This window comes from Lissotriton vulgaris, chromosome 11, assembly GCF_964263255.1.
Source record: "Lissotriton vulgaris chromosome 11, aLisVul1.2, whole genome shotgun sequence".
In the NCBI taxonomy this organism is placed as follows: domain Eukaryota; kingdom Metazoa; phylum Chordata; class Amphibia; order Caudata; family Salamandridae; genus Lissotriton; species Lissotriton vulgaris.
This window is the reverse complement of record NC_141699.1, coordinates 128,282,206-128,297,379: the sequence shown is the minus strand read 5'-3', so window position 1 is coordinate 128,297,379 and position 15,174 is coordinate 128,282,206. Positions and strand designations below refer to the sequence as shown.

The 15,174-nt window shown below is 43.9% G+C and overlaps 1 protein-coding gene across 11 annotated transcripts in view; it reads right to left on the bottom strand.

The window, feature by feature from the left end:
- NCOR2 (nuclear receptor corepressor 2) overlaps positions 1-15,174 on the bottom strand; it is a 1,233,371-nt gene that overhangs the window by 617,016 nt on the left and 601,181 nt on the right. For all 11 annotated transcript variants that reach the window (XM_086942885.1, XM_086942883.1, XM_086942892.1 and 8 more), the window contains exon 9: positions 11,264-11,330. In XM_086942885.1, the coding sequence (XP_086799011.1) occupies positions 11,264-11,330 (67 nt within the window). The remainder of the gene's footprint in view (positions 1-11,263; positions 11,331-15,174) is intronic.

Below are 15,174 nucleotides of genomic sequence, written 5' to 3'. Positions count from 1 at the left end.
GGTAAGTCCAGCAAAAAATACGACAGCAGGAACACGTGCACTAGCGCATGTTTGTAAGAAGTGCGTGGCTGGTCTTCAGATAGTGACATGGCTGCTAGCAATGTCAGGTGAATAGTGTTAGTATGAAGAGATGAGACAGGAAATGAGGAGGGGGCGGAGCCCCGTAGTCCACTGCAGGGAACCGCCAATGGATGTTGGACCACGCCTTGGGATGTGCCCAACAACTGAATACAGGGCTTGGGTTCAGTTTCACTGCTGCAAGGGTCGCTGGTCCCAATCTTTGGCTTTGCCAAGCAGGCTCTGAATACAGCGCCGGCGTTCAGCAACCCTGTCAAACATTTGCTGTCAATGTCGGATTGGGAGGAAGGGTAGTCGGGCATTGGGGTTGGGACGGTGCCTATGGGCAGTTTTTTTGGGGGCTTAAGTCAACCAACCCCATGGATCTTAAATGTTGCCCATGCAAGGCTATTGTAAGGTGTATATGTCAGCCCGGCCCACAAGCTGTGTCTTCCCCCGACCCCTCAGTCAGGCCATGGTGGGCTGGGAGGGTAGGAGCATGCAGACCCCACACAGGAGGTAAGGGGGGGATGAGGTAGGTGGGGTGCAGGTGATTTTATTGCAGACCGCCTACTCCAGATGCTGGAGCAGCAGCTTTGTGCTTTTCCTGACCCCTCCCCTGCCGGGCACTCGCACGGAGGCTGTGATGGGCTGAGGAGTGGGTGAAGATGAAAAAAGGCCTAGCAGGAAGCCAGGGGTGATCATCTAAAACCCAGTGTCTTTCAGGCCTTGGATGAAGGGGTGTGTTTGTTTCTGTAGGCCTCACTGTGAGGCCACCTTTCACAAACAACAACATAGGCTGTGGCGCTAGGGTAAGAGCTGCTGACTTTGAAACCGGTCCTAGGATGCTTGTTTCCAGTCCAGGGAGGACCTGGCTTGGCAGTTCGGGCTGGACTGTTCCCATGAGACACACGGTCAAGACTGATTTGCATATGGCCAGGTCTACACTTGGGTGGCATGGTGAGCAAAAGAATGATGGATTTAACCCAGATCTCTTGACTGGGGGTGAATGTTTTGATTTGTTCTGCATTCCGTCCATCAATTGTGTGTCTTTTGACTTTGACATTGGTGCACATGGTTTGGCGGCCCCGTAACATCCTATCATTCAGGAAAATCTACCTCTCTGTGCCTAAAATAAAAATTAATTTGATCTTGTATAATGATGCTTGTGTAAACCGCTCCTACGCCCATGGGCCAGGTTCACACTAATTCATGCTAAATTTTAAAAATAACCACCTATTTTTTCATGCTTTCTACAAAAAGTGGAGCATGTAGAATCACGGAGGACTCTATATAAAAACTCCCATATACCCTTTCACCATGGCTTTTCTGCCTTTGTAAAGTGTAACGATCATTCATGGACAATTACGGCAGCTTTAGAACACATCTTAAAGTGCTTTTGCCGTTTACAGTTTAAAGTACATACGATCAAAGGAAAAATACGGCTTTGAGTGATTTTCATCATTTTCATATCGGCCAGGACATTAAAATACCACTTATGCTGGTAAAATAGGCAGGCAGGTGGCAGCCCTCGGCAGAACGGATGTTGTAGCCCTTAGGCCATTTTATTTCACCTTGCCCGCCCTGCCACAATGCAGCGCTTAATTTACCCAACATTTCGCTAAAAATGATGTCAAATAAGACAAACCAAACTGTGTATTATGTGAAAGGCACGATCCGGGGATGTGGGCCACTTTTTGGGGAGTGTCGGGCCCGAATTGTGATCCCAATCAGACCCGTTTTCTCTGCACCGTTTCCTCTTCAGAATGCACGCACGTTACGTGAACCGGAAGTATGCATGCGTCTGTTCAGTAGCTAGAAAGGCCCGAGTCCTGGGGGGCTAATATACCATTCATTTAGGCAAATTTACAACTCTGACCTGACCGCTGCAGCACATTAGCTTCTAGAACCAGGCATTGGACGCGGGACCTTTCCAGCCATTAATATAGCAGGTTGAATGTAAATCGAAGCCGTCAAAAAAATAAAAATAAAACTGCTATAAGCTGGGCACTTCGAGGCGGTCTGCTAACAGCGCAGGGCAGGCTTTCCATGTCTCCCTCAAACACGGACATATTTTACGACCCCACACACAGCAGCATGCATGCCAACATTTTAATTGATGAAATTGGGAGATTAAAAAAAAATAATAATTGCGAGAATGCATTTCCCCCAGTAACTTCTATTGAAACAGAGGCAATTGCAGGCCGAGACAGCCAAAATGATGCCATGTTTTGCTTAAAAAATCGTGAGTCTCCTGCCTGGATCGTGTCTATTGGCATGTATGCACCAGCACGATGAAGAACCGGTGCTTGCGCGGCAGCACGCCCGCCGACCTTTCACCCAGTAGCGCTCGAAAACAAGGCCTTGCCGCCGCTGAGCACCGCGCGCCTGACACTTCCTAGAAACCACATCCCTGCCCCGGAGGCGGCAGAGCGGGATCACAAGTGTCGGTCCTAAGCCGGGCCCATAGCGGCCAAGGTTTCGGATTGCTATATGTGACATTTTCATCATTTCAGTGTAATTACGAGTGACATTTCAACGACTATGAAAGACACTTTCTCGTGAGCAACATCAGGCAATGAAGACGAGGGAAACATATAAATATCAGAAATTACACCCATTGAGCAAGGAGAAACTCTAGAAGATCTTAAAACTGCTACAAAGCACCAGCAGAGGAAGGGCACTGACCGAAGGCGTGGCTGCAGTTCTCAGTAACAGAGGGCAGGCAGGCCCTCATTCAGTGAGCGTCTTGTCTGCTTCTTTAACCCCTTCCGCGCGGATGACAAAGCCAGCTCGTCATGGGCGTTACCTGCGCTACGCGCATGACGAGCTGGCTTTGTCACGTAATGCTGGATTTTTAAAAATCCAGCGCACAGCGGGAAAACGCGGTAGCGCGGAAGCGGTTAATATGTGACTCGTACATTCATTGGGTAAATCAGCGTTCAATAAATTTAAGATGATCATGAGAGAAAAGTTACAGAAAGTGAACAGAACGAGGGTCTGTTGACATCCATGAATCTATATCAGATTTGGGGATAGAGTTAACTTTGTGACACTAAACCTGCTGACAGTAGGGATTCACTTGGCTGCAGTGACCTATGGAATCGATTGACGTAGAAATACTTTTGATTTCAACGACGCCAACACGCCTGACTCAAGCAGGAGGCTCGTGAGTTTTAAAAGCCAAATATATGCCTACAGTCACCACAGAAAATGTCAGTGTCACTGACACTACACCTGTGGAGCGGTGTCAGTTGATGGAAAGCAACATGAATATTTTTCATATAAACAATAGTTCTGTCAGGTAAAAAACACGTGATTCAAGCTCTTAAAAAATTAATTCATACAATTATTTGTCAAGTTGCAGTATTACTTGCTGTGAAAAGAAAAATTGAAAAGAAAAATGCAAATCCAAGTCAACCGAGAGGGTATAAACAAATTATTTTATGAATTTAGTGTCCTTCATAATTACCCTGTATTCAACATATACATTAGACATGAAGCATATTTTACAAAACGGAGACTCAGACGAAGGTGATCGTGATATTGAGTGCAGTGATCTATCGTGCAGTGGTGACATAGAACCAGTGACCTATATACAAGTGAAGGAAGGGAGGATGGGTAAAATGTTGGCCAAAGCGGTATTCAATAGGAGATATTCCTTTGTGCCACTATGGTTGCCGATTTCTATGGAATACTCTATTTTGGTCCAAGGGTTTCTTTGTCGACGTTTCGACCCTAGTGACGCCCGATTCGCGGGTCAGTGGGTCTTCATCAGGACAGGGAGGGGTTGGAGGGGGTGATGTCGCCTCTGGGGACCCAGGGGAGGGGGGGGCGCACCCAGACTTGACTTCCACTGGATATCAAGGACAGTGTGCTCAGATACCAGTGGGGAAGATCCTAATCCAAGTAGAATGGATAATTCAAACTCTTCTTGTATATCTCCTCTTTCGTGATGTAGCTAGCGTAATGTAAGCTACAGCGATTAGTTTCCTCCTCGTTTGAAGCTCTCGGTAAAAATCACTAAGCAACATGAATAGGCAAGGCTGCGCCATGAGGATTCTCATAAGGGCACCGCAGGGAATGATCCGGTAGGCTGTGACAGGAAAGCCACTAGTATTGCCTCTGAGGCCTCAGGAATCTTTGGAACTCCTACCTGAGGCTTCTGTGGCAGGTTGAAGGAATGCTGGTGGGGCGGGGTACTCTGCGAGGTGGACGAAGAGCTGAGCACGGTGTGGCACTTCCCGACCCTAGCCAACACTCAGGCCACAGCGCATGATAGGCAAAGGCGCTAATATGCGTGACTTCGCATTTCAGTGTGGTGATGCGGACCACTACATTGAAATGTGTTAGTCTAACGCCGGAAGCATGGTACTTGCCAGAGCTGCAGGCCTTCTGCAGGGCAGCTTTACATGGAGCTAACAGGATGAAAGGGTGGCAAAATATTTCTAAACTCCGTACCCTTACTATGTAACTGGACAAAAAGAAGTTGTTTTCACAGGTTTCCAAAAATGGTAGTTGATTGCACTAATGTCACAGGAAATGGCATCACAACTATAGGCAAGCAAAATCTTGCATTTTTTTCTTCAATGAAATTGCATGATAAAATTGTGAAATTGTGCTTCAATAATGACAGTTGGGTTATCTTTATCTCATAAATTATTTTACCTGAGAGCACACAAATTGTAGAATGTCGGCAGGCAACTGGTTCAAACACTACATGTCGCTCGTTCAGATATTGCGCAAAATATTTTCCTGCCGGTACCATGAAAGACTTTTCTGTGCAAAGTTTACACACTGGAAGAAGGGGTAGTTATGGGGAATTGCATAATATGCAATTTCTAACAATTTAGCAAATTCTGGATTGACGCACTATTTGGGAATTTTGCCAGTAACATTTAAAACTTTACCCAGACCTCATCATCGATTTTATCACCTTTGACATTACAGCAGTATCTCAGGTAATGACATATGGCACATATCAAATCAACAGATATTACTCTGGTTCACCAATATTAAATGAGCAAAACTGAACACTGCAGCCAGCCTTAATCTGACTAATGATTTTCCTATTTCACTGAACACACCAATGAGGCTCAGAAAGAAGATCAGGCTTGCCATGAATAAGGCCATGGGCTACTGAATAGATGAGTGGGCAGCCACGAGCAGAATGGCTGGCCACAAGCAGAGTGGCCCTAATGGCACGGTCTGTCCTGTATTGCCAACCGTCCCACTGGAAGACTCTGTGCTCCAGTCGAACCCTACTAGCTAAGTTCAATGGGGGTGAGGTGGGAGGGTCACTCAGATACCAGTTCAGACATTTTCTGAGGGTCATAAAAAATTTGCACCAAGGTCGAGTGGTCACTATCAGGTGACAGCATCTCTGATTTGGGCACTCACTAGCTAACCTTCTAGAGGTGGTCCGTCAACTTTTATTTGAAAGTACTAAACTAAAGCTGTTTTGAGATTTTTGTGGCTGAATTTTGTGCAATCCAACTTCAATTAATAAATAAGAAACAAGCATGCATTTCTGCTAGCTTTCATCTCATTGGTTTCTCAATTTCATACTGTTATTTTGCATGCAATATACAATTCATGCAATGTCCCACAAAAAGTACAAAAAAGAAATAAAACTAGGAAAATTAGAACACAAATAATAGTTTCTGAGAGAGCTAAAATACTGGAGGTAGGACGTCTCAGATCTGAAATACCTCTCGGTATCTAGTAAAGCATGTAAATACGCCCAAATAAGGTTAAAATAGTTGTGTATAACAGAAGCCAGCTCCACCTAAAGACCAACAGGCTATGCTGGATTCAAATAGGGGCTACCCATTGCTCAATTACAGGGTGATAACAACGTTGAGTTTAAGATAGCATCAAATTGACACCTACTACATCCTACTTTCAAGAGTTGTGCCCCCAATTTAGCACTTTACATAAAAACATTTTTGAAAATGTTGATTGTAGAAACAAATAGCCTAGTGAGTAGTTCAGTGTTTACCCGTTCACGAACCACCATATCCATATCTTTTCCCCCAATCTAAGCCAGCACTAGACAAGTGCAACTTTAAGAAGGAAATATACCTGAGAAGTCAACATAAACTCTTGCAATGCTTGAAATGGATTTAACATTTTTTTTGTTTTTGCATTTATTGAGCACATCATTGTTGTTTTGGACAGTCAATAGGACCGTTGAAACAATTACTCCCCCCCTCCCCCCCCCCCAAAAAAAAAACCGTTTGGTTGGCATCCACAAGCCTCTCGCAAGTACATTGCTACTACAAGCTACAAATACTGTACGCTAACAATCACCGTAGACAACCTATAGATGGATCTTTCAGTGACTAGGTTCTGCAGCTACTTAAATTTCCAAAACAAAAACTGGATGACACAGCCTTCTCTACTGATCTCTCAATTGATTGCTCTCTGCTTCTTCGCGATGTTTTTTTTGCATTCTGGGAATGAAAACAGTGGTCCGCGACCAACAATTGAAAAGCTAACAATTTATGTTGCATAAAACATTACAACTCAGTTAACGAATAACCTACAAAATATTAATGCGTGTACACAATACCTATTTATGCATCTAAACAAGTTAATAGACCACACATGAAACAAGCGCCAAACTTATGTAATCAATTACAAGATATTTATTTAACCCCTTAAGTGCTGCGTCGGTGCGTTGGCCGACGGCAGCACTACCTCCCCAGTGCTGCGCACGACCATTGGACATCCATTCAGCACTGGTTCCAATGGACAGCGCAGCACTGGGGAGGGATGTTTACTAGCATCTATGAGGTTAAGAACAAATCAAAAAATACTTTAGCAATGACCATAGGTTGCGCGCAAAAGGAGAGGTGAAAGGATAAGAGGATAGTGGTGTTGGGTAGTGAGAGTGTGAATCAAAGAGTAAAGGATAGTCACTTGGATATTTTTACAAATACTGATAACAAAGACCAGTTAATGCAAGCCTGTCCATATAGGATTTACAAGTAATCTGTACATTTTAGTGTGCACTTAATGCAGTTTCCAATGGTATGATGGGTTAGGATGTAGGTGCAGGTCTTGATCAATAGGAGAACGTCGACGTTTCGACTCGACTGTGCAATGGGGGATTCAAACCTTTGCTGCGAGTCTTCATCAGGACTGTGTTGCAACCTACACCTGGAGCCAAGCCTGGCTACACAGGTATGATGTCATATACGTGCTGAAAGGCTCAATGTCGCCGAGGTACGAATGTTCTGGTGTGCTGTGATTACATCGCCAGGTGTAAATTCTTTACCATCCAAAGATCAGAATAACGGCCCCTTTCCTTAGTCAGGAGGCCTCTGCGTGTCAGTCTGCCGCTCCCACAAGATGCTGGCAAACCAGCATCTCGAGGGAGCGGCAGACTGACACGCAGAGTAGGCGACATTGAGCCTTTCGGTACGTATATGAAATCATACCTGTGTAGCCAGGCTTGGCTACCCCATTATCTATAATGGCTTTTTTGCATTCTGGGCGTATGCACAAACATTAATTCCAAGTGGATCTCTTTATCTTACAAAACAGGGACAGATCCTTTGGAATAAACTATGATCCCTCTCGGTTTGCATACTCTGAAATATCTACTGGATCAGATACTGCAGTTCCATTTAAGAACCGTCCTTGCTCACTATCCAAAGACTCATGTCAACACGTCTCCAAAGTCAAGCAGATGACAACATTCTGGAATGGCTGTTGCTGCGGTTTAGAGAAGCAGGGCTGGGGAAGAAAACTTTTTTTGCTACACTGGACAGAAAGCCTCTTCACTTCCAGAGGTTCCACCATACGAAGGTTAATATCCCCTAGTACGATTCTCTATATTGCTTTGTTATCGCCTTTTTAAAAAAAAACTCACAAGAAATATCCGTACAAAATATAATACACTACAGGAGACAAGTTCATGGAGGAGATATACTGCCTCTGCTGGAGGGTAAATATTACTGTAAGCGCTTCTCCGATTCGCCCATTAAATCAACAGTGGGCACAGACTGCTGCCGGAGGGTGGGGGAGGGGTTGCAAGGTCTTGGCTAATTACCAGACTTTCTACAGTACCTCACACGGACAGATGCCACACAGTATTTATTTATTATTTTCAATGAATTTCCGTCTAAAGGATTCACATTTGTGACTTTTGGTTTAAAGGGCAACAGAATACCAGTGTTCGATTATTTCAGCAAGGGAATTTTTCCATTATTACCGCTACATAAATGTACCGACACGCCCAGAAAACCGCAGGAATCTACCAACAATGCTGTTCACTTGTAAAATGCTAGTTTAGAGTTGCTTCTATTTAATTAATTTAACTTTGTGTTCCTCTTGTTCAACCACAGATGTTTCCAACACAATGCACATTCCTGGAAAACACATAATAGCAAACGTAACAGTAAGTTAAAGTCTGCAGGTCAACATAGGCGCAAGACTCCCAGTGGTGCATGCATTGACTGTGTGTCGCTGGAAGGCTCAGAAGGGAAAGTGACTTACCTGTACCTACAGTTCCCCAGCCCTGGTATCGCTAATAGAAGCAGGCTGGGCATAGATGAGGGGAAATAATGCAATCATGCGAATCTATGAAAGATCCAACGCTGAAGGAGTGTTATTTATCTTTGGTATTTCAAACATTGTCATTAGGTCATATACCAGTCAATGAAAGGCCCCAGAGGGACCATAAAGAGAAGAAGAAACAAGCTTGGGGGGCAGGCGGACTGAATAAAGACAAAGACGAGCAGCATGTGTGAAAAGGTAAGTAGGGTTTTAATGAATCAACAGAAAAGGAGAAGAGACAGACCATGGCGAAACCCGCTTCTCCAATCCGATGCACAAAGCTAACCCGCAGGGAAATGAGTGATTACTAATAATGGCCTGAACTCTCACTTGGGAACATATTTTTAAAAGTCTGAAAATAGCCACTCTGTTGTGCACTAAAGAAGCCCCATTTTTAGACAGGTAAATGGTAAAAAGCAGCTTGGACAATTGATAGGTTTGGATATATCTTCTTAATATTGTTTATCATTATCACGTACACAGCAAACACCACACACTCATTTTTTTCTCTACTCTTAAACAATAGGTGTTGTTCCTACTCAGGTCAATGGCACTTATTTATGCACCTTGGAAGGATGAAATGTCTGACTCGTGCCTGCAGGCAGGGCGGGACTGGCCATACAAACACGGGGAAACCCCGGGGGTAAGGGGAACAACTGTCTCGTTTTCTAGCCTGGGGAGAACACGGGGCGGTGGCTTGTCCAAAGCAGAGAGAGTAGCAGTTATACATACGCTGCTTTCTAATAGGCACATAATATAAGATTTGCTGCTGCTGGGAAATAATGCGCCCAGACCGAAATGTAAGGAAAATTCACAAGAATCTATTAGCAAAGGCTTGTAGAGCCAACGCTATTAACCCGTATATTTAGAAAATTGCACTTGCAAGGCAATCGTTCAGCCCCATTTTCTACACAGATCTCTGTAGTGAGGGGAATGCCTCGTTTCCCCTATCAAAGCCCCCGGGGACCCATCAAACTTCATGCTCTCATCTCGCTGCGTTCAGTGTGCGGCTGGTAGTAAAACACTGCACGGGCCTGTTCAGCAGTCAGCCTCGCCTGAAGGGCTCAACCGGGTAGCTAAAATTTCACATGATGGCAGAGCCAATCACGTGAGGTTAGAATTGGGTATTTATTTATTTATTTAAAGAGTTTTATATAGCGCTGGCTAGACCCGAAGGTATCAGAGCTTTACATGAGAATCAACAATGTAACAGAAAAAGATCAGCATTTACACAATACATCAAAAAATAGGCAATACATTAGAAGAGGAGAGAGAAAAGTAGTGGAGGGGGCAGGGGAGGTGAGAAAGAATTATAACGGAGGTTACTTAAAACGACGTGAAACCGCAAACCTGCAACTATGAGCATGTTTAAGAAAAGACAAAAAAAATGGCTGAAAAGCTAAATACTGTGGGCAGCACGAGAAACAATGTTCGAGGCAGAGTTGCATGGACTCGGACCTGCCACCAGCAGGTTACAGACACACCTACGCAAAAGAACAATGCTGAGTAATTTCTAACAAGCATTGGCAAAAGCAATATGTCTCGCCAGTGAGACTACTTGGCTTTGGCAATGATTTTTAGCCATGTTGTATAACAGTGCACTGGGGAAGAATGTTGACAACGGAGGGAGGGCAGGAAGGCATGGGGAAGCAAGCTGACGGGGGCGGGGGGTGTTCTGGAGGGGAACGGGGTGGCAAGCGGAAAATGGAGGGCAAGCAGGAGAGAATTGGGCAGCAAGCTGACAACGGAGGGCAAGCAAGAGGGGCTGAGAAAGTAAGCTGACAATTGAATGTGGGATAGAGGCAGCACACACACAACAGAGGGTGGAAGTAAGGGGGTGGGGAAGCACTCAGACAACAGAGGAATAAGAATACGGACAACAGAGGGCGGGTGGACCTGTGGCAACACATGGACAACAGACGGTGGGTAGGAGGGGCTGGACAAACAAACGGACAACAGATGGGTGGGCAGGGCTAGGGCAACAACACGGACAACAGTGGGCAGTGGGGCTGGGCAAGCAAACAGACAATGGAGGGTGGACGGGCTGGGGAGCACACAGACAACATAGGGTGGGTGGGAGGGGCTGGGGTAGCAAACAGTAAGTGAGTGGGATGAGCTGAGGAAGTAAATGCACAATGGCAGGTGGGCAGCCAGGGCTGGTGGAGCAACGGATTAGGAAGTGTGGGGAAGCAAGAACGACAAGAGGTTGTGGACAGGGAAGAAGCAAGAACAGCAACAGAGGTAGGACAAGAATAATAGGGTGGGGTAGTATATGTCAGAGATAGTTGAAAAAATAAGAGTAGAGTGCTTAAACAGAAAGAAAAAAGTAGTGCCGCTAAATTGAGCAGTGGGATGGCGAGTAATGCATCCATGCTCCAGTGGAGGGAAAAACAAAGAAGAGGGGAAAGCCCATGAAAACTGACAAATAAAAACACGCAAAGGAGAGTGACAATGAAGCCAACCAATGGTAGGCAATGGGTGGGCTCTAAGCCCCCTGTAAGCTAACAACATGTTTTGCAACAGACAGCACAAATTGTCTTAGGCAAGACCTAAAAAATAAAGGGCCAATGATCATAATGGTTTAAACGCTGAGACACCTCTTCATAAAATGATCCTGGCACCTAGGAGGCTGATAACTCACCCACTGTTTTCTGGCATGGTTCCGTCTCTTGAAGTACAGTATTAACTTCTTCCGCATCGCCTGGTTTCTACAGTCAGGGAAGGAAAAACACACTGTGTCAATATACTCATTTGTGAGCATTTTGAACCCACCAATTAGTTATCTAAATATTAAAAGTAGTTTTTCACTTGCATTTTGTTTCTGAAACAAGCAATGCGAGTACGATTCAACCAATATTAACCACCAAAGGCACATAAAATGCACCTCTCTAAATAAAAAAAAGTTAACTGTATACATACATAAGTAAACACCAATACAAGCAGAGCAGGAGCCAGGGTCACACTACTTCATTAGTTGTAACAACTCAATCAATAATTCTTCAATTCACACAAGACAACAAAATGTTACTAGAAAACTCCATGGCATTAGAAAAGAGTTTCCAGCCCTTGGCTTTCATTTACAAACCAGTGCATTCTGGGAGTTGTAACCCTGAGTCAGTTCATCTAAAACGAACATACCTGAAAACACTGAGTTGTAAATGGAAAGAGGCGTCACAGTGTAAACTGAGTCAACCAGTAACCCAAAATAATAAGGCTGTTGTAGGCATCATGAAATCATGACACCACCAGTCAATGAAAACTGGGTTTACTTAAATCTTATTTAGAGATGTTATTGTGAAGGCGGGAAATGCTTAACCTCAAAGTTTAGGACCACAGGCCTTTATTATTTTTTATTGAATTTTACAGAGTTTTATATAGCGTGAACTTGACCCAAATCGGGTTTCAGAGCACTTTACATAGCAACACTTGCATTACATGAGGAAACCATTTTTTGTGGTTTTTTTGTTAGGCACGGGGAGATTAAGTGATTTGCCCAGAATCACAGGATGCTCAGTGTCATTGCCAAGACTCGATCCCAGTTCCCCAGATTCGAGGTCGAACGCCATAGCCGTTAGAACAACTCCTCTCCCCAATTTATAAGCGTACACAAATACGACAATTGTAAACTCATTAACTATCAATGTATCCAACCAAATCATTAACAAGCACAAGAAAACTATATTTTTTAATGAATATATTCCACCCATACAGGATACACATCAGTAACTTCTGAGCACCTGACTAAGTGAATGCCCTTTTGAGGAAAGGGATTTTTCCAATATTACTCTGCATGAGGATCCTTTTTTATCCAAATCAATGTTGTTGTGTGCAGACTGTTTATCAATCCTCTCTGACCATAACATAGGGGCGAGTACTTCAGAAGCCCATCAAGCTGCCACGCTGGGCATGTCTAGCCATGTGTTTTGTAATCCTGAGAAGGCTCCGTAAGATAATATGGATGCTCCCGGAAGACACCAAGAAATCTGTAGTCAATGCCCTAATCACCTCAATGCTTGACTACGGTAATGTCCTTTACCTAGGGGCAACCCAAGCTGTAATGAAACGACTGCAGTGTGTACAATATGCTGCGGCCCGTCTGCTGCGCAAGTGCCAAAGAAGAGAACACATGTCGGAACACCTAAAAATTTTGCATTGGCTTAAAATTGAGAGCAGAGTAAAATTTAAAACTCTGTGCTTCATGCATAAGATCAAATTTGGTTCTGCCCCAAGATACCTAAAATCCCTAGCTCATGCCTATCTTCCCACTCGGCATCTTAGATCCTTTTCCCAGGGCCTCTTTAATGTGCCTAAGGTCCGGCTTTCCAGAATGGGAGGCAGGTCTTTTTCCTACCTAGGTCCTAAGTTATGGAATTCCCTCCCCCTAAAAATGCGCACTGAAACCAATCTCGTCACTTTCAGTAGATCCCTGAAAACCTGGCTGTTCAACCAGTAGACCTGGCCTGGCTATCATCTCCCTCCCTTCCTTTCCCGCACTCAATCTTTCTACCAGCGCCGGGAAACCCTTTTTGGGTAGCTGTAGCGCTTTACAAATCAAAAAAATAAATAAATAAATAAATAAAAATAGCGACTGACTAAGGTGTAGCGGATTTGTATATTAGTGGCTGTTAACCTGTGATTGTGGACCCCAGGGGCCCACAACGCTTACTCAGGGGGTGTCTACATAAAATGAAATCATATTAGCAGATAAAAAAAGTTTACATAAACTGTAAAATTGAAAAAATAAAACGCTCCGTAAATGTGAAGGAATTTGAAATTGGAGGCTAAAAACAAAGTTGATATCTCTAGTTAGATTTGTTGGAGCAGCGCGAGTGCAGTAATCACAATATAGTATAGACGACGGAGGACACAGTTGAAGCACAGACAAAAAGAGCATGCATTAGCCGCAATTTTTTTCTTTTTTTTTATAATTTATCATATTGCTTCGTCTTTTAGATCTAAAAACTCAACTTGGAAAATCTCGAACGTTCTCATTAAAATCTAAATTTCTGTTTTTCTCAATTTGATTGAGAATTAAATAATATATTTGATCATTTGTGTCTTTGTTTGATATATACATATTGCTGTATTTTTCTGTATGATTTTGAAGTTCAAAATTCAGAAATTGCTTAGTCCAGGGTCCTCCCGCTCCCAGTAATTACTTCAGTGGGGGGCTCCGGATTCCAGTAATGATTCAGTGGGGGTCCAAGGATTCCATTAATGACTCAGTAGGGGTCCACATTAGCCAAAAGGTTAAGAAATGCTGATGTATATGAAGGAGGAAGAAGCAGTGCTGAACGTCAGCCAGCTGTGCCTTTTCACTGAACTCATTGGGCTACAGGAAGTGACGTCATACACGAGAAAGGAGGGCTCTCTCAGAGCAACTTTCTGAAAACTGTATCAGACACCTGCAGATTTCTTTGTCAGTCTTCAAAAACACTGTAGCTCGCAACTTGACAAGCAGTGAGTGACACTTGCCTAACGCAAGTAATGACAAATACCAACGACATATTTAGTTTTACAACATGGCGCTCAACAGGTGACACAATCCAGGTTAGACTTTTAGGATCAGAAATTACTTGGTAAATAAATTCAATTTGGATTTGCTGAATGTGCATTTTTTTCTAAGGTGGATATCAAGAAAATCTGGCACAAATCCGGAGGCTCTGGGCCTACACATTTAAATCAGTCTTAACCTTGTTACATTTTTCAGAGCTGGGCAGCTGTTTAGGGAGGGAGGTTGGTTTCAGCAGTATGAGAGTGGTAGGAACTGCCAGCCATTTGTCTCACCTATTTTCAGGGTAGATCAGAGTAGGTCTCCCCACAGGCCTCAGCTTAGGACAGAGCGCTGGAGGAATGGGTATAAATGCTGACCGAGTCTAGGCGCTACGCTTCTATTGGAAGTGACGACCAAGTAAAGACAAATAATCGGATTTTTTTCCCCACATCGTTGACCTTTTATAAAAAGTCCGTGAACAAAAAGAAATCAAATATTAGTAAATAAAAAGCATAAAATATTCTCCGTAATAAGGGTGCACATTTCTGGCAACCTGCAGTCCACTGCAAAAAGCACACACAAAAATCAGACACGGAGGAAAAGGACAGCGTTTTTAATTGTGATAAAAATACATGGGTTTTGCCATCGCGGAATAAAACATACATTGCGGTCGGAAAGGAAAGTTTTAAAATGGACAGTTCAATTTGTTGCAGCCAATGCAGGGTCTCCTTTTCATACCCAAGCGACATAGGATCATTTTGTGCATTACGATTTCATAATGATTACATTACGATTACATAATGAGCGCACCAAAATATACACAAAAAAGTACATATTAATAAACACAGGGTCCCAAAGTTTATCTCAAGAGACCACTCTAGCCCTGCCAAACGCTGGGGCAGCCTGCCCTGGATTCCTCCCCATGTCCCACCCTACACTTCCCGTTTCTCTATTTCACTCTGGCAGCTTATCTTACATCCCAGTTACCTCCCTCTGTCACCGCTTCCCTACCGTTCTCTTCCTCCCCCTTTCTGCCTTTCTCTGGGTCAAAGTCTGTT